This window comes from Nymphaea colorata, chromosome 10 (assembly GCF_008831285.2).
Source record: "Nymphaea colorata isolate Beijing-Zhang1983 chromosome 10, ASM883128v2, whole genome shotgun sequence".
In the NCBI taxonomy this organism is placed as follows: domain Eukaryota; kingdom Viridiplantae; phylum Streptophyta; class Magnoliopsida; order Nymphaeales; family Nymphaeaceae; genus Nymphaea; species Nymphaea colorata.
Genome location: NC_045147.1, coordinates 12,468,626 through 12,488,528, shown reverse-complemented (window position 1 = coordinate 12,488,528; position 19,903 = coordinate 12,468,626). Strand labels below are relative to the sequence as shown.

The 19,903-nt window shown below is 39.1% G+C and overlaps 2 protein-coding genes across 3 annotated transcripts; one reads left to right on the top strand and one right to left on the bottom strand.

Annotated features, from left to right (window-relative positions):
- Window positions 1-1,193: 1,193 nt before the first annotated feature.
- Window positions 1,194-3,465, bottom strand: LOC116263020 (methionine gamma-lyase). Its single transcript, XM_031642585.2, has 2 exons — window positions 2,327-3,465; window positions 1,194-1,893 (listed from the first exon to the last, which is right to left on the bottom strand). The coding sequence occupies exons 1-2, from the start codon at window positions 3,358-3,360 to the stop codon at window positions 1,551-1,553; spliced, it is 1,377 nt and encodes a 458-aa protein (XP_031498445.1). The 5' UTR covers window positions 3,361-3,465; the 3' UTR covers window positions 1,194-1,550.
- Window positions 3,466-12,232: 8,767 nt separating this feature from the next.
- Window positions 12,233-19,161, top strand: LOC116262413 (rab GTPase-activating protein 22-like). 2 transcript variants are annotated; one of them, XM_031641759.2, is made up of 5 exons: window positions 12,233-12,615; window positions 13,863-13,998; window positions 16,182-16,231; window positions 17,272-17,325; window positions 17,502-19,161. In XM_031641759.2, the coding sequence occupies exons 1-5, from the start codon at window positions 12,386-12,388 to the stop codon at window positions 18,781-18,783; spliced, it is 1,752 nt and encodes a 583-aa protein (XP_031497619.1). In that variant the 5' UTR covers window positions 12,233-12,385; the 3' UTR covers window positions 18,784-19,161. The 2 variants fall into 2 exon arrangements, with proteins under 2 accessions (XP_031497619.1, XP_031497617.1); XM_031641757.2 differs by having other exon boundaries at window positions 12,474-12,943.
- The last annotated feature ends 742 nt before the right edge of the window (window positions 19,162-19,903 follow it).

The following is a 19,903-nucleotide window of genomic DNA, read 5'->3' as shown; positions in this document are numbered from 1 at the left end:
CATGCTCAAACATCAGACTCCCACAAAGCAACGGGATTTCCAGCTGAGATTTACATCAGAAACAAAAGGCTGTCAATATCCTGCATAGGAAGGTTAATCTTTACAGTTGAGATTTTGGAGGCAATAAAGTCTCGCGAGATCTCTCTCATCTTCCTCTTAATAACCCCATCTTGTAAATGCACTCTTAATAATGAGTGGAAATTGCTTTCTATAAAGAATTAGCAGCCAAAAATTTTCAGCTAAGAAATATATTATTTATGGAAATTCTTTTTTCTTTTATGCATATCATTTAGAAAAAAAAATAGAAACTGCCGCTTGACATATAGAGGACAACTTATCACTGCCTTGAACTTGGAACGAAAAGGCGGCCAACATTTTTACGTAATTCTCAAACAGCGGCCTGTGAACAAAGAACGTTACAACAATAAAACAGAGTATACATAAAATTAGCAGAAGATTTCAAAAAAGAAAAAACAGAATGACTTTATCATCGTTATGTGGTCACATTGAAAGCATAAATGATAGATTCATGTGGGCATTATGCTTATACATTAAATGAAAGGTGTACCATAATCGTCAGCAGGGGCTTTCAAGCACGGTGGATTGGATTGTTATTCTCACTCAGCTTCACACACACACACACACTCTTGTTATACGGAGAAACCACATGATTCAAAAACAAAGAACATGTCCCCAAAAGACATTTTAATTCCAGAGTGGACCACACAAGCTAGAAACAGGAACCTCATGAAGAACGAAAGAGAGAGAGATGAGAGAGAAGACCCGAATACAATTATATATATATATATATATATAGAGAGAGAGAAAGAGAGAGGCTTTTTCTGTTCACATACTCCATTATGTAGGACAAGCCAGTTGCAGCAGAGCACGAGGAATTGGGTGGTGGGTTCTATCAAATTGAACATTGTGAATGCGATGGTGAATTATATCGTTTGTTTTCTTGTGAGCTCCTCTAGCCTGGGAAGTAGGCCATGCTCATGTGTACATTACAGAGCTCCACAGATTTCTCTTGCTTTTTAGCTCTTCTGTCGTTTTCCCCATTTCGAGGTTTTTGGCTTTTTCCTTGCTGGAGAAACCGAAAAAAAAAAAAGCTTACCAAGGTTGGCATCCGTCTTTATGCCTCTGCAATGTGCACATGACCATGGCCTACTTCCTCTGCTAGGGGAGCTCACTAAAAAGACAAACAATATAATTATTCATTCACAATATTCAATTTGACAGTAGCCACCGCTCAGCTCCTTCTTGGCTCTGCAACTATCTTGCTCACAACATGCAAGTGTGAGAAAGCCACATACAAGAAGCACCATATTAATTACAGCCCATTTGCCATTGTCAAATGATCTATACCACAAGCCCACACTTCGAATCACATTCATTTCCTGTCAACTTCCACATGCTGCTTAGATCTCTTACGTTACAGCATCAGCCAAAAAGAAGGAGGAGGAGGAGAAAGAAGGGGAAATTTTGAAGAAACAGATCACTAAAGGGCACTAGAGAGAATGGGAGATGGACAGAGCCTGGTCTTGAGTTTAGTGCAGGGAGGTTTTGGGAGAGAGGGCGTCCCCCGCGGGCATCCTCGCAAGGGCAGCCTCGAACTGAGTCCATCTCTGCTCGAGGGAGCCGCTGTAGCCGATGGACATTCTGATGAGGCCGGGGGAGATTCCGGCGAGCTGCTTCTCCTCCGCGCTCATCTCGCTGCTGGTGCTGCTCCCGGAGCAGGACATGAGCGTCTCGTAGTAGCCGAGGCTCACCGCCATCAGGCCGAACTGCGAGTGGTTCTGAAGGTGGTACATCAGCCGGTTAGCCCTCTCCTCCGTCCCCATGTCCACGCACAGCATTCCTCCATACCCGTAGCTTTGGTTCGCCATGGATCTGTTCAAAATGAAAACGCCAAGGTCATACAACTTGGCAATTGAAAGCAAAAGATTCCTGCAGTTTCAGGATTCCTTTTGTTTTTCACGGGTTCGAAACAGGAATGAAAACAGAGTCCTTTGGAGCAGTGGTAAAGGACACGAGCTATTACCAAGCATTCAAGTTTCTTCACCTTGCTCAAACGATCACGATTTTTGTCAAGAAACCATTTAAGACTTACTTTTAAAATGATATCATTGTCGTTTGGTTGTTTTTAAACAAATCTAACGTTAACATGTTTCCATTTCATACCATTCTATACTGGTTCACAGAAAACGACTGCTTCAAAGCTAAAAGTAAACAATAGAACGTCCTTTCGTTTATTCCTTTAAAATTAATCCACTAAAAAGATGCGGGTTAAATTCCGGTTAAGAAAAAGGGAAAGGGGCCTGACCTTAGGAGCTTGTGCTGTGGGTGGTCTTCGAGGCCCGTGTAGACGACCTTGAGTCCGAGTGCCTTCATTCTCTGAGCGTAGACGAGTGCCCTCCGGCAGTGTTCCTTCATCCTCAGGCCAAGGTGGGGCAGCCGCTCCGAGATCTCGAACGCCACCTTCGCGTTCATGGTTGGGCCGAGAAGCATGAGCGCCCCCTGGTGGAGGTCCATCATGGAGTTGATGAGTCGAGCCGGCCCGCAGACGGCTCCGGCGATCACATCCGCTCCGCCGCTGATGTACTTAGAGATGCTGTGCACCACGACGTCAGCCCCCAACCTCGCCGGCGACAGCACCATCGGCGCAAAGGTGTTGTCGACGACGACGGTGAGCCCGCGGCCGTGTGCAATCGCCGACAGAGCCGGGATGTCCGGCACCGAGAGCGTCGGGTTCGACATAGCCTCGAGGTACAGCACCTTGGTGTTCGGCCTAATGGCGTCGGTCACGGCCTGGTGGTCATGGGGGTCGACGAACGTGGCCGTGATGTTGGCCGCCCGGGGGAGAAAATGGGTGAGCAGAGCGTGGGTGCCGCCGTAGAGGCACGTCGGGGCGACGACATGGTCGCCGCTGGCGCAGAGCTGCAGCAGCACGGAGGAGATGGCGGACATGCCGCTGGCGGTGCAGTAGGCCGCCTCGGTGCCCTCCAGCGCGGCCATCTGCCGGCCGAGGTTCAGCACCGTGGGGTTGAAGTGCCGGCTGTATATGAAGAAATCCCGGTCAGGACCGAGCTCGCCGGCGAACATCCTCCGCATCGTCTCCGGCTCCATGACCGTGAACGTGGCGGACGCCTCGATGGACATGTTGACGCCTCCGTGCTCGCCGAACTCGTGCCGAACGCTGGCCAGCGCCTGCACAGGGTCCGACACGCCCGTCCATTTCCTCCCACCCTTCTTCATTGAGAACCCTTCATCGTCGTCATAAGACCCCGCATCGTCTTCGCTGTAACGCTTCTTCCCCACGAGAGGCAGAACACTGGCGGCCGTGGCCTCGGCAGCCATGGATGCGCAGAGAGGGAGCGGGAGAGAGAGACAGTGATGGAAGGAGGAGGGACGTACGTCTCTTTGGATGGATTCGGCCGTCTCCGTTTGTGGTGTTCCTGGTTTGTTGGGTGTCCTTACTTATAGGGGGCTTGGTGGATGAATGCCCCCAATTTCAGCGAGTATCTCGAGATTGCTCTTCCTCCTCCTTTTTGGCCGCTTCCATTTTCGTGGAAAATCCTTTGAATTTAGCTCTTGCCTGATTTGGCCTTCAATTGCCCTTGGCAATGTCTCTATTGGTTAAATCCAATTATATTTTGAATTTTTTACTTGGGAATGTGAAAAAAATAAGATATCTTAAATTTATGTTAAGAGTGTTTTAAACAAAATATCAATCTCCTAATGCCTTTGTAATCATGCTTTAATTCAAGTTATTTCTGTAAAATAAATTCAAAAAATTTTAATGGTATAAGTGCCCGTCCTTTTTATTATTAAAGTAAAAAAAATGATTACCTTAATATATGTGTCTCACAGTTCATATTTAGTCGGATTACTAAAAAATTCTTTAATAATTAGGTGGATTTGCTTTTTATTCATTACCCAAATAGTTTGATTATTTAATTTTTTGAATTATCTATTTTAAGATGAAAATAATATAGGTAAATAAATCATGAAACAAAATAATCTCGCAATGAATCTGATAACGTTTTTAGAACATGAGAGGAGAACTGAGGCGCCCTCAAATTATATCACATGTTATATGTATATATTATATCACATATTTGGTACAATCCCAATTTATTACCCATGAAGTAGAGGACCTGAAATCTTATGGTAATTGTGAGCTTTTTTTTTTTCAATCGTCCTATTCATTGTATCGGGTGAGAATGTATTGGAAGGATTCTGTTAAAAACATCACCCGATGCAATCCATCAAACAGTATACCTTTGAAAGGACAAAGAATTTCTCTATTCAAACCCGACGAAATAAATCCATCAATCTTCCAAATTATAGTGTTGTGTGAGAAACATAGTTGTTCGTTTAGTGAGAAACAAATGCTTTTGATGCTTTAAATCCAATGTGTAGCAAAAGATAATTACCTAACCACGAAGAAACATAGTCATAATATTTATCAACAAGAAAGAGATGGATATAAAGCATTCAAGTTGAATGGTGTCTAGTTTTATCATTGACACCGACGCAGCTCAGGACTCCAAAGGTAAGGGAAATGAGGGGGTCTTTCGGCTTCACTTCGGGCGATGGAATTGACCCTCTCGTTCACCCGAAAGCATCTGCGTATGTTTGAATCGAACTTAAAATGACCTTGAATTTTGACTTTAGAATTAAAATTCTAGGAACAGAATTAGAATGAACATTCTAGTTTTAGTTTTCTTTTAGAATTTTGATTCCAGAATTAAAAATGATGTGTTTAGTAAAGAAAAAATTTAAAATTTTAGAATTGATAGATTAAAGCCACCAAGACAACATAAAGAGAGACAAAAAAATTCTAAAATTCTGAAATCATAATTCCACCTTTAAGGTAGAACCATAATTTCAGAATTTTGATTCATAAATAACCTATAATTCTTGGATCAAAATCCTTTGAATACAATTTTTATTGCATCAAACATGAAAATTCTACAATTCCAGTCTCATCAAACACCCCCAAAAAGAAGTTTGCTTTTGCAAGTTCAATGAGCATACCGGACACCACGTTCCTTGTTATATAACCTGTTTTTTGGAGGTGACGGTGTATGAAACAAATTCAGTTTTGACAAAAACACATTTTCAAAAGAGAATGAATTACTTAACCACATTCCTGCATATTTTTTTATAGGAAAATTGTTTTATTTTGTCACTAAACATAAGCCAGGTATCAAAAACTGGTAAAAAAAATTGCGTTGTCACAAAATCTAGTTTAAAAAAATGTTGTTGTTGTTGTTTTTTTTTAAATGTCATGGATATGTAACCCGAATGGGGAATTTGATTACATCAAATTTAAAATCTATGGATCTTATATGATATGACACGCATTTGCTGATATAATAAAAGATTAATGGTAAAATCAATTTGTTTATCAAACTAATGATCTTTGATCAGTCGACCTAAGATCCACATCTTAAATTCTTATGTTACTTTTTTTTTCATCGAAAAATGATCTGATTTGAAATAGAATCAAACGCCGGCGGCCGGAGGTGGCCAAACAGATGGGCATGGCCCAACCAAGATCTGGTCTGGGAAACTTTAAGGGAGGAGTCTGATTTTGGAAATAAGTCATGAGGTTTATACCGTCATAGAAAAATCCCTTCTTCGCAATTACTCGCGGGGTGAACGGTGGAGGATCTCCCCACGTGGAGAGAGTCCAGGGCGATGGCATTTGAGATATTTTATACAACAAGGAGGGCGGTTTCTCCTTGGACATTGGGCCACGAAACGCAAGGGGAACGGAACTCCAGAAATGCAGGAGGCCGCCACGTCAATGCAACGTGGTAGAATATTATTGGTGGCCTTGACGGCGTCTAATCCTTTTGAGCCGGAGAGATGCCCTTTAGAAGGAAAAAAGAGAATATTCAGGGTGAAATAATTTTTAATTAAAAAATGTAAATTTATTTTGTTTCCATCTAAAATTCAGTTATAACAAATATAAACGAAGTGAATATTTGCCAAGATAAAGATTTATTTTGTATTTTGAAGAAGATGAACATTTCTTCTTTTTTTTTTTTTTATAAACATTCAACTTTTTTTTGAAACGGCCTGTTAAGCGGCTTTTATTTAAGAGGTCCGAAGTTTGAATTACGGACATTTTTAATCTTAAATGCGTCCTTTCAATAATAAAAAAAAAGCTGTCAGTTTCTAAACACTAAAATACATTTTTCTACTACATTAGTAATCACAGCAAATATAAGCATGTTGATCTTTCTTTCCTAATATATTTTTTAACATAAATTCATGCGGTTTGGTTTTTCTCTCTAAACTACAGTGGTTTCAGATCTACACATTTCTTGAATACATATACGGTGGAATTTTCTCCCTTTAAAAAGAAAAAGCTTACTAAATATGTCGAAAGAAAATTTGTAGCATTGTCGTGTTATTTTTTAGGCTGCAAACGGTGACAAGTATGATTCTCTAAACCTGAAAATATACAAAATCTTAAAGGCATAAGGGTTTTAAATTCAAAATGGCTTACCTACTGAAAAAAAAGTCCCAAGCAGACGAAAATGTATATAAACAAAAAAGAAAAAGAAAAAAACGTTATATAAGGATAAAATTAAACAGAGTAAAAAAAGTTATTTTTTCCATAAAAAGGTAGGCATCTATCGAGTATCAACGGCACGCTATTCTTCTTGCGAGGGTGCGGTGGGCTGGACAAGACAAGGTGTTTTGTTCAACTAATAATAAACGAAACGTGGAGGAGTTAATTATGTGTTGGTCATAAAAGAAGAAATCTAAAGGCTCACCACTTACTTTTAGCCACTCAAGGCAAAAAATTATACACTTGCAATTAATTTCCTTTATCAAATAAAAAATTAATACACTTGCGTTTAATTTCCTTAAGAAGCCAGGCATTTTAATTGAAAATAATTTCAACATAAATTCACCACTTTTTTTTTCTTTTTTCATTTTGAAAGTGAGTGGTTCATTCCACCACCCTAACTAGAGACAACTCCACGCTTAGAGTTCATATGTTTCCGGACTTGTTACAATTTAGAAAATGAGCCCATTAGGTTGAGACAGCGACCACCGGTGTTTGACCTCTAAATCCCTTTAGATGTGGACTCCCTCGCCACCTAGTGTGCTACAACCCCTGTGGTCATGGATTCGCCATTTGGTTGCGCCTACGTGTAGAACGTAACAAAAAATGTTACGGACGTTGTTGTGCATCGCCATCAATGAATGTTATCATCCATACTTATCTCAAGTACATGTTGGAGTCATCAGCTTGATCCAATTCACTTTTGCTACCTTATCTTCTCAACTGAGATCACTCCTCCCTCCTTTTTTTCACCATCAAATGTGAATCGGACCCATGAAAGTTTAAGTTGTTTCTCTCCCGTTTAAACTTACTCGTATTTGTCGACTAATATATAGTGCTTACGAGAATCGAACTTAAGATGCATTGTATCCAGTATTTGAATTCAAACCCAACAAATGTCTTTTTTTTAAAAAAAAATCTGAATTGGATCCAATTTTTTAATTGGATGTTAATTTCTTTTTTCTATGTCCGAATTTTCTTGAAGCGGTTCAGTCGATCCTATCCCAATCCCAATTTATTATATGGAAGCAAACAGGGAAGCATGCATGCACCTTCTACCGTTTTAGGTCCGAGTTCATCGATCGTATGAACGGTGAAAGGAAAGATGTCCAGATACAAGATGTAGCAAAAGGACGGAAGTCGCCCCGTTTCTCTCGGCACGGCTTCCCATGAGATTGGGAATGCCAGCCATCCTGTGGTTGGTAGTGGTCGGATTTGGTTGCGCGCCACAAAAGTATGAATTTGGTTGGTGATCGAATTCCAATTTGATTTTGTTGCCGAAATCTTAGAGCTTGATGCATCCAACCGGATGTCGACTTCTGGAAACTCAAACTCAATTTTGCATCTTATGTACAAATTTGATTCGGATTTTAGTTGGTAGAATTAGGAATTTTTGGTTGCAGACCCAAATTATAGATTTAAAATTTTAATAATATGAAACATTAAATCATTAATTCATGAATCTTCATGAGATTTTGTTTGTATAATATATACACCTTATTCAAAATGCGTTGAGCTTTTTTCTTCTTTATAACAAAATATGCAAAATTTTGTATATATATATATATATATATATATATATATGAAATACATGTATATATTGCGGTATTCCTGTATCCACATTTTCTAAAACTGTACCAGTATCCGAGAGTAAACTTGTACGCACTGGCCACAGTCTAGGGATCTTGGCTATTATTATCCATTGTTTTTTCCCATTCTCTGTTCTTAAATTTTTTATTGCGTAATTATATCATGTGATGTCTGATAAAAGCTTGCATGAGAGAAAGAAACAAGCAAATTAAAGATGGTTAAAAGCTTAGGAATTAAGATCAGTTTTTACACCTCAAAACAATTAGAACCAAACTCGGGTGATTTCGATCTAAGTAACTGATCTAGCGAATCGGCCGATTCTTTACCGAGTTGGCCGAGTTTTAGTGCTAACTCGCATGGGTCTTGACTTGTGACCCAATGAGAGAATGATCTCGAGCCTACTCGAGCGATTCCCGAGTCATCTCACCATGTTTGCCAACAATTGAAGGGACAAATTTTAAGTGGTTTGGTCACACATGATCAGCTATGGACACCAGAAATGTGCACGATTCTCATGATGCAGTCCCACGTTATGTAGGCCCAGAGGTGAAACATTTATTACATACATAAACATGAAGAGTCACTTAATAATAGTAAGCCTGGGCGTCCGCCTCCCGCTCCTCCTCCGTCTCCCTCCTCCATCTCCCTCCTCTGTCCCCCACTCCTCCTCCCCGCATAGCTCCACCCTGCGCCGCTCCACCACCGAAACCTTGGGCTGCATCCTTGCCCACGACGATCTTGTTGCCAGATCACCACCAACATGCTCGCGCCTCCGACGCCACGTCGGCAGGTTGAGCACTAGGTCGAGACCGTCGGGGAGGGGGAAAAAAAGTCGGCAATGGAGAAAAGGCGCCATAGTGGGAGGAGGAGGAGGAGTGTGGCTGCCAGGAAGAGGGAAAGGGGGTCGTCCGTCGGTGAGAGGGAAAGGGGGTCGGCCGTCTACCGTGAGCGTCGAGGTGGGCCGAGCCCGATACCCACCCCTAAATAATGGAGGTGGGCATCGGGCCGGGCACTCAAGGGGCACCTGGCTCAATCGGGCCCCAGGTCCAGGCCCAAAAAAACTAGCTCGGGTCGACCTTATAAATTTTAAATATTAATTTTTTTTATTAATAATATATATTTTAATATATATTATATCCAAAAATTATTTTATATTCTGAAAAACATTTTTTTTATTGTAACCAGACCAGGCTGGGCCCGAGTTGAGTTTCAGGCATCAGACACATGCTCGGGTTTTGAAGATCAGGCCAGCCCGGCCCGATGCTCAGGCCTACTTAATAACCAAAAGCCGTGTCAAATCTTTAAACGAGAGTTAATACCTTTGTAATCTGGTGTCAAGATATCTTGCTAACTCATTAAACTCATATTCTCTCTTTTTCACTTTGTGTTATTAACAACTAGCTTTTTCAACAATTGCAGAATTGCACTTAATTAGAGCTAACTTTCCTTGTAGTGGACTGAACATCTGGAAGTGTAAAAAATTTCCCTCTTATTGGTTTATATCAATTTGTTATAACTATGATTTTGATTCCAATAAACAGGGCTGCACCTCGAGCTTGACTCACTGGGCTCGAACCCAAGTCAAGTGCTCCATAGAACAGGCTCGAGTTTGACTCAACTATACAGCATTGAGCTTAAGCTCAACTCACTTAGCTCGTCTAACTTGTTTTTATTAACTTAAAATGTCTCATTTTTTTTAACTAGTTCAACTATGAACGACCATCTAACAAAAAAAATGCCCATATTCTGCATCGAAATATCCCTTAAAAGAAACTTGGCAAAACACAAAATCTCATATTTATGACACATTTATGTCGTTGACCTGAGTTTAAACTAATCGAGTTCTTACAATTTGAACTCAACTCTTGTAACAATTCAAGATTAAATTTAAACTCGAGCTTACGAGCGAATTCGACTTGAGCCCGAGTTGGCTCGACTCGTACCAACAGATAAATAAATACATGCAAGGGAACCATATGCATCGTATTCAATCAAGCCAAAAGGTTGAATAATGACCATCCGAGTCTGGCCCATTTGTGACTCCTTCTATCTGTGGCCTCAATTCCAGCTACTTATACGGCGATAATAAATGAAATAAAATTTGAAGAAAAAAACTCACTTGACACCTTTCTATATTGAAAATTTAAATCGGAACTTTTTTCTTTTTTCTTTTTTACAAAAAACTTAAGCTTCGATGGAATAACAAAAGTAAGATGCTTAATTTTTTGTTACCGCGATTTAGAAAATGAGTTTACCTCATTACTTTATAGAACGACCAGTGGTTGTTCATGATAATAACAGGAGAAGGGCAGATAAGTTTATTACTGTTCTCTATGGTTCAAGTCTAATTCTGAAGAAAGAGCATGAAAACTAGTCTAATTCCTACTATATTTGTCTACATATGATGATCATTCACATCTCTTTTGCTTGTAGCATCTGTTTCAAATTTCAATGAGTAGAAGGAGTATTTCATGCAATATACATGTCAACAGTATATAATATTAAAAAGGAACAAAAAAAATGTCGTGACATTAAAGGCCCATAATGATTGAGAGTGACATATATTTATAATTTATTGCCATGAAAACTGTCAACACCACTGCAATGAGCCAAGAGCAAACTCAATTAGGTGAAAAAAAACACCTAGCTCATTGAGATCGAAACACAATTAAGAATGATATGATTGCATATGGGTGCCTAGTTAAGCTCAAGATAATCATAGTTTGTTTCCATAAAAATTGTCGCATGTACAGCAGCACCAACAAAAATTGTGTGTCATTATGGAGCTGTTTATCAATGGAAACAACTCGCTACAGTTTCATGAATCTGCTTCAAAAATTGAGCTATAGTTTCATGAATTTGCCGAAGTTTTAGAGCAAGTTCATGAAATGGTAACAAACTGTCACTGTTGCCGAACGACCCCTGTCACTAGATAGGTATGAGCTAATACAATGGTTAAAGAACCTAACCTATTAGTTATATTAGGAGCTATTGAGCATGTCACAACATCTCCTTCTTCATCTTTCCATTGTGCTCTCTAAACTTTTTAAATTTATAGAGTTCTGAACCTATGAAGTTGGTTGTTCTGGCTAGGCTTTTATTATTATTATTATTATTATTATTATTTTAATTGATTAGTGTAACAAAATGCTATAAACAAGTGCTAGATTAACATTCCTGCTCCTTCGTTGGCCATACACTGACATTGAGTTTTGTTGCAAATGACTGCTTATTGAATGTTGAAGATGCATTATCAACTTTGATTGAATATGACAAATGCTCCTTCTTTCATGTTTCTAGTAACTCTACTTTTTTTAGACATCAAATCCGGGCCGCCCGATCTAAAATCGGACAGTATCAAACCAGATTGTTTAAATGCAAGGATTATGTATTTTGTTTGCGATCTAACATTAAAGATATGGTCTCAACAATAAGTGGAGGAAAAACATATATTAAGTTGATTATGTTTGAATTTAATTGTATTTGGATTAGACATAAAATTGAACGACTCATATAACATCAAAAGTTTAATTATGAGAAATCCCAATTTTTCGTAACCTTGTGGTTTGGGAACTAAAAATTTCCGCACACACACACACATAAAAGATGGATTGGATTTTGTAAAAACTCAAGATCATACATAGCACTTTCTATTTAACATTTTCGGACATTTCGAGATATTATATATAGAAAAACACAAGAATCTGTTGAAATAAATACATTTCAATTTATTTTTGAACTTTTTGAAAGAAGTTGCCAGCATTTTCCTTCGCCAAGAAACAAACATATGTGAGTAGCAAGAGCGGCAATGACAACAAAACTACATGGCGCTTTTTTTCTGCTAAATCTCTCTTTCTCTTTTTAACAATTGAAATAGTTAACGTGAAAAAAAACCTATCATGATATGAAAAAGGCAAAATCAGTTTGTTTTGTCACCAGATTTATGCCGATATTTTCAGAATTTTTTTTTGAAATGTAGAATTTCAAAGTATCGTTAAATATCCAGGTCGCCATGATTTCCTTGTAATATGTTTTAGGAGTGATTGGGACCGTCGGTAACAGTGGGAAGAAGGACGGCTCTTTGCCCTTTTTCTTCGTCCTGACAATGGCAAAATTTCCTCCAATCACCGTTCACCTCTCTCTCTGAATTGTCTCCCTTCCAGAGAGAGGGGGGCGGAGAGAGAGGAGATCGGTGAAGTGGTGATGGTGGACGGGAGATCAGGCGGTCGCGGCGACGGTGGTGGTGGTGGTTTTGTTGGCGGCGGAATCGTAGCTCGTGTCTCTTCAATGTTCTTGAGCGCCACCACTACCACCAGGAGCGGAGGTGGCGGCGCGGCAGTTGGTGGCTTCTGGGTTGGTTCCGATGGACTGGCCATCTTCGTCACGGCCATGGCCGGAGTGGCCTTGGCCGCTGTCCTCATCTACTCTCGTAGGTAAATGACACACCTCTTCAACCAGAACAAATTCGTAGATGAGAACCCTAGTAGGTAGATCCCAGTCTTCTTCTTCTTCTTCTTCTTCTTCTTCTTCTTCTTCTTCTTTATCTTCTTCTTCTTCTTCTTCTTTATCTTCTTCTTCTTCTTCTTCTCTGTCTTCTTCTTCTTCTTCTTCTTCTTCTTCTTCTTCTTCATGGGTTCACATTCGGTCGTTCCTTTACGTTACCGCCTCGTCCCCGTCTTCCTGTTCCTCACCTTCTTCTTTGTCGTCGCCGCTGCTGCTGCCGTCGTCGAACTCATCGTCATCCTCGTCCTTCTCCAGACGGTGAGACTTCTCTCTTTCTCTCTCTCTTTGTCTCTTTATTTTTTTTTTCCTTTTCGTGTCCGCTGTTGCTCTAGGACTCCTTGTTGCCTCTCATCATCTCGGATCTGTTCTCGTCTCATTTCGTAAATTTTCTTAATGTTCCATCTATCTTAATCTTCTAGTATTTTTCTTTAGTTAACATGTTAGTAATTGAATTGACATATTGGAGTAAGTTTATTTTGTATTTTGGTTGGATTATGGGGATTTTCCTTTTTTCCATCGGAATTCATAAATGTGGCTCGGGTTTCTGAGTTGGGAGCGGCAGAAGATTGAGTTATGCGTTGGTTGTTGTTGTTTTACTTCACCTTGCCTGGTTCTGTAGTTTGATGGATGCGGATTGAACTGCGTTTATGAACACTTTGGTGGTTGCCAAAGTGCTAATTTGGACAATGTGTCTGAAATGGTGCTTGACTAATTTGGACGTCTTAGTTCTAGAATTTAACGCCACTGACAGGGTTTGAGAAACTTGAGAATTGTAGGATTGTTTCATTAGAAGCATATGATTTCTTTGTCCTTGTTGATTTGTGGTAACTGTCTGGTCACGTAGAGACGAATGAATCACTTGCTTCAGGTGTTTGACGTGTGCTGGATTCCTCTTATAAGTTAATGGGAGGGTTTGTAGTTTGAAACTGGGGAAAGAAATTTTTTGTGTTTGTGAGTGATTATGAAATGGAAGAGAACTGAGTCATTGTGATTGCTGAAATTTGTAGAACACCGTGTAGCCTTTTTCAATGTGTATATAGAGAGGCCTCTCTGTGTCTGGGTGTTTGTTTTGATTCTTGATGAAATGGTGCATGTTTTTCTTTCTGTCGGTGTATTTACTGCTTGTAGCATCTGTTTCAAATTTCAATGTTCACTGATGGGTGCTGTTGATGTCCAGGGGTAGCCTTAAATCTCCATGGTCACGTAGGAGGAGAAAATATGCCCTTTCACGTCAGAAATGGTGTAGTTTCTTTTCATCAGATGGGAAACTCCTTGATGGTGGAGTCAAGCTTTTAAAAAAAATTCGCAGTGGGGTGAGATTTCTCCTTATGCATATATTTTCTTGAATGGAATAACTCAATAGACGTGTCAATATTAAGATTCGGTCACAATCTTTTTGTCTAATTTTACATGTTTTAATTTTCCATCTACTAACAAAACTTGCACATTTGCAAGATCTGTGGTTTGTTACGTTGCCTGTATTCCTTGCTTCTACTCAAGCAACAAGAATTGTCTCTGCTCTGATTGTTTCATAATTAAGGTGAAAGGCTGAAGCATTTTTTGACATAAAAGGAAATTGCTCTTACACTTTTCCAATACACTTGAACAAAATGGTGCATTCATCCTTTAGCAAATCCCTGGGAGAATGGTTTAGTTAGCTGTGACTGTATTGAATCCTCTAGCTGGATCAATTCTTAGAGTTTTTGTTGTTATTATAATGCAGATGGATGCATTCTTTTGCATTTGCCTTCAACTATATATTTTGTCTGGATGCAAACGGACCATCCTTATGCTGTGTTTTGAGATTTTAAAGGTTTAAGCACATGTGGTGCATAACAATCATGATACCTTAAAAGTGTCGTTTCTTACTGTTCTGTTTTACACTGGAATAACTATGCCTAGCGTTGTATTAATATAGCTTACTGTGTAATACACTATGTAACACAAACACTTATAAAAGGTAGAACCGTAGAAGTACCTTATTCATATTGACACAACATGACATTGGTTCTGGTACAAGACACTGATTGGACATAGCAGACATAATTTTTTGTAATTTTGGTGTATGTTTTTGAATTTTATGTATGTTTTTTATCTAATTTAGTATTTTTGTTCAGTAATATATATTTTATAAATGTAAACAATGAATGTTGTGTATTTATTTGCTAAAATTATATATATATATATATATATATATATATATATATATATATATGTATGTATGTCTATACACACACACACATATGTACGGCCTTGTCTTTTCGAAAGTACTCCACACCTGTTCCTGTAACAGCAGCTGTACTGGCACCCATACCTGTACCCATGTAACATAGGTCATGAATTGTATTTAGTAGTGCAACTATCAAGGAGAATGATGCATGACAACCCTGAAACTAGTTTCAGATTATACCATACTGTATATAGCTTGCATTACATCCACCGTATTGCATGTTATGGTAAGATATGATATGTAACTTACGTTACACCTTAAAAACATAAAAGAGTGTCAAAGAAAATTCTTTTTTAATTTAGTTGCATAAATTTCTTAAGATTGAATATTACATTTGACATGAAAGTCCTTACACATCTAAAAAAAAAGGGGGGGGGGGAGTGGGGGGGTGCTGATTTAATGCTATTGAATAGAGGATTCTCTTATAACATCCTATGCTTATTCTAAAAAAGAAAGTAAAAAATTTAAATTTTGTGACCATAATTTGCTTAAAGACTCCAGGGAGTATGCAATAGATAATTAAAACCTTATTTATTTTGATTCAAGCACTGTAAGTAATTTAAGTGGCCAGTTTGATTATTTCAAATCAACCTGTGCATGTTGTAGGTCACATATATTTCATAATCTTTTTTGTGTTTATATGCAATTCATGTTTTGTCATAGACAGTTATTTTTCCTATTCTTTTTAGTATGTATGTTACTGATTTTTTCTTTTAAATTTCCTGTGCATATTTAATGTTAAAGCTTAAATTTGTGATCGTCTATATTACGTTACAATACATTATGTTACATATCTATCTTTGGACCCGAACAATATGGGTTAGGATGATACACATTGTGGCAACATTGACTATGCTGATAGGAAGATCAAACCAATTTTTTGCATGAACATATCCTTTACATGGAAGTATATATTGCTTCAGTTAATATTTGAGATTCTATGACCTTCTTAGAGACTATATTGTACCTGGGAGTTTGTTGAGATGGCTTTTTCTCTACAGCTACCCAGATCTTGTTTGGTGACCATGGACCACCAACATTTACCTGCATAGAGGATGAAAATATGCTTAAATTTATGAAGCATGTTCTAGTCAATTCATTATTTTTAGAGCCTCCCGTTTGCTTTACTGTGCTCTCTTGGTTTGCTTGCTTCATTTTTATTTGTGAATCTTTGACTTTTTGTTATTATTTGCTATTATAGGCAAAGTTTGCGCTCACTTTTCTTGTAAAAATTTGTCTTCTTTCTCATTCTTGTCTCTTGTGCAGGGAATTGAACCAGACATAAGGATGGAGGTGTGGCCTTTTCTCCTTGGAGTGTAAGTTACTCTCTCTGCATTCTGCTCTTTGGAATTCTCTCAAGCCTTTTTTAATGTAGGGGCCTGTATCTCTTATATACTGTTTTGAGTTAGTGTTTTGGTAGCCTGTTGTTGAAGATGACACATCTAAAAGGTGCATATTTTCACAAGGTATGAAAATGTGGGTTTTCACCTTTCACGCTGTTTACCTCTACATTTCTGTATTTGCGATAGGAATCAAAATTACCTGTGAAAGTTGAGAAATCACAGGGGTAGCAAACATCATGCAACTCTTAGTCACAAGGGATGCATTTTAGATACTTAGCTTCCAGTTTGTGCAGGAGAAAAAATTAAGGTAGTGTTTGATGACACACTCAAAAAAATTGTTTTTGTGAAAATTAGTTTTATAAAAGTTTTTTTAGTCAGTTTTAAAAAACTGGTTTGTATGTTCGGGTAATAGGACCAAAACACAATTTTTTGTGAATTCACTCCCTCTTAGAAAACAGGTTTTGCCAAAAATGAGTTTTGGCAAAACTCATTACTAATGGTATCATCTAAACGCGCCTGAAATAGCATTTTGGAAGCAAAACCATTTTTTACCTCCCGAAATTGGTTTTGGGGTGTTATCTAAATGCTCCCTAAGATCCATGGGGTTTTTGTTGCAATGTGCAAGGACACTTCCTGCAGATGCTTCATTTCCCAGAGCTGAGGAGTTCTAATGCACCATCTGAATGGGATGCTTTTACAAGGAAAATTGGCTGTCTGCCCATCCAAGGGGGCATGTATTTAGCCTCCATGGAAAATGGTCCTTGTTTCATATGAAAGATCGCCTTCCTTTCATGATATCTGGTTGAAGCAAATGACCATGTGTTTTCTTCATCAACCTTCTTATTAATTTTTTTGCTGTTTAAGTGGACTTTGCTAGTTTTCTTTGGATTCATTCACGAGTAGTAGGTTTTGCTTTGAAGAGTGCTTGATGCTGTTAACCATTTTGGCTTTTTTTATTTTCATATATTCTTGATCATTTTCCTTTGTTTGATTAGCTACACTTTGCTTTTCAGATATGAACTGGATAGTACAAAGGTGGATAGAGATGCTACGAGGGCTTTGAGAAGGTATATTTTTAAACTCAATCAACTTTCTTATCTCTGTGCATGTGACCTTTAAAAGAACAAGCAGTTGGATTTAATTTTTTGCGATGGTTGTGCTTCTTGTCCATCTCGGCTTGCTTTTTTATTGCTTCAACCTTATTTGGATTTTGATTATATCACTTGATATGTTGTATACATAGAAAAGAATATGAAGACCTGAGAACGCGATGTAAGCAGCTGTTACAGAATGAGAATGAAAAGCAAAATACAAATGAACTACTTAGCAATAGTGGAGGAGAGGGTTCTAGTTCACTAGAGAATCTGGAACCACTTTGCTCGGAGGAGGTTAGTGTGAGGCAGTCGCTTTCCGCTGAGGAAGGGAGTGGAAATGACACCAGCCCTACCATATCATGTGCTGATGATCAACATGAGGACACAGAGAGCTCTGGTGAACATGAGGACACAGAGAACTCACAAATGAGTTCATGTATAACGGAAGAACCTTTTTCAGGCACCCAATCATCTCTTAACCTCACTGATGTGGTGGAGAGTGAATCATCAGATAGTGAATCCTCAACAGAGGAAATGGCTGCATCATTTCCCACCACAGGAAGAACTGATGAAACTGGCACAAAAAGTACGCCAACAGATCCACTTGATGAAAAAAGTTCATGCTTGAATATCATTGAGGATTATAGTACATGGCAGAGAATTATCCGGCTAGATGCTATCCGCGCCAATGCAGAGTGGGTACCATACTCACCTTCTCAAGCAGAGGTCTCAGAGGAGAGTGCAACAAAGTTGGCTGAGTCTGTGGGTTTGAAAGATTATGATGATTTGGAGCCCTGCCGAGTACGCCATGCTGCTCGATTGGTTGCTATACTTGAGGCTTATGCAATTCATGACACAGAGATTGGTTACTGTCAGGGAATGAGTGATCTACTTGCACCAATAATTGCTGTCATGGATGAAGATGACGAAGCCTTCTGGTGTTTTGTGGGGTTTATGAAGAAAGCTAGACACAATTTCAGACTTGATGAAATTGGAATCCGGAGGCAGCTCAACATAGTGTCCAAGATCATAAAGTCCAAAGATTCACACTTGTACAAACATTTAGAGATGCTCCAGGCTGAAGACTGTTTCTTTGTCTACAGAATGGTGGTGGTGCTGTTCAGAAGAGAGCTGAATTTTGAGCAGACATTGTGCCTGTGGGAGGTCATGTGGGCGGATCAAGCTGCTGTGAGAGCTGGGATCAGCAAATCTGCTTGGGGAAGAATAAGACAGCAAGCACCACCTACTGACGATCTATTGTTGTATGCCATAGCTGCGTGTGTTCTACAGAGAAGGAAGTTGATAATTGAGAAGTACAGCAGCATGGACGAGATCATGAGAGAGTGCAATGATATGGCTGGGCAGCTTGATGTATGGAAGTTGTTGGATGATGCTCACGACTTGGTGGTAACTTTGCATGATAAAGTATAGCTTTGGGAAGATTTGCTCCTCTTTCTTCTTTCTTGATCAATAGCCAGACTCCTTTAGCAACCCCAATATTCGCTGGTAGCTTTTCTCTTCCCATCTTTGGGTTCAATTGACCATGGGCAGCTGCCACTAAAATATTGCGGCACTATCTTCAGGTTACTGCTTCAGTGGTATTCCTTATGTAAGAGTTGGAGCTTCGCATGGACAGAGAAGCTATAGTGAAGAGGGATGGAATGATGTAATATCCTTGTACTGTTAGAACCCCCCATTTGTTGCGGTTTTCTCGAACAAAGGCATTTCATTTGATTGCCCTCGAGAAAGAAGGCATGCCGTTGTATACGGTTACTTCCAATACTCAATTTTCTGACACTTGTTTTACAATCTGTCCTTTTCGCTTTTTCCTTTTTGTCTACAATTTACCAGTATGATTCTCGGGGGAAGATAGACAACTTCCAAAACGTGCTGATTGAAATCTAATGTCTAAGATATCCAATCCTCTTGAATGAGAGCAACATTCTCCTCGGCCATCAGCAGGCATAGATACAGCTGTAGTCTATGGACTAAACATGCTTTAATATGTCACTGGATTTGATGAATTGAGGGCAGACACGAGTACCGGTTTGGTCCTGAGCCCTTGACTCCTGGAACCAGGTGGAGTGGAAGGTTCATTGGTGGTATCAAATAAAACATCCAGAGTTCAAAGACTGGTAGAGAGAGAGAGGTAGAGATAGAGAAATGGAATCCCTGACTCCTAGTTGATGTTATCAGATACCATTAATTTCACTGGAAAGTGAAAAACGTTAATATAGGAGGCATGTCTTCGGTGTATATGAAGCTGTTAATCTGATTTCGGTTACTGTCTCAGAGTCGAGACTCAAAGCATCCAAACATTGCATTAAATATGAAATGCAGTACTGGAAATTTAATGCCTTTGTAAGTGTTCCTGCTACTTGTTGAAAAGATGGTCCTTCACTCTGGCAGGAACAGGAACCCTAGAAGGGTGGAGTCAGAAATTTTTGTTTACAAGTAACTAAATTTTAAACCTTCAAAAAATGTAGATTTACATTAACAGTAAAACGAATGAGGGGCACAATATATAAATAAGGGAATGAATGGCCGCATA

What these genes read in the sequence shown, in the direction of transcription:
- LOC116263020 (XM_031642585.2), bottom strand. Translation starts at nt 3,360, where the DNA reads ATGGCTGCCGAGGCCACGGCCGCCAGTGTTCTGCCTCTCGTGGGGAAG. An exon ending in CCACAGCACAAGCTCCTAAG is followed by an intron (nt 1,894 to 2,326) that starts GTCAGGCCCCTT and finishes CATTTTGAACAG; the next exon opens with ATCCATGGCGAACCAAAGCT.
- LOC116262413 (XM_031641757.2), top strand. Translation starts at nt 12,654, where the DNA reads ATGAGAACCCTAGTAGGTAGATCCCAGTCTTCTTCTTCTTCTTCTTCT. An exon ending in TCCTCGTCCTTCTCCAGACG is followed by an intron (nt 12,944 to 13,862) that starts GTGAGACTTCTC and finishes GTTGATGTCCAG; the next exon opens with GGGTAGCCTTAAATCTCCAT. An exon ending in TGGCCTTTTCTCCTTGGAGT is followed by an intron (nt 16,232 to 17,271) that starts GTAAGTTACTCT and finishes TTTGCTTTTCAG; the next exon opens with ATATGAACTGGATAGTACAA.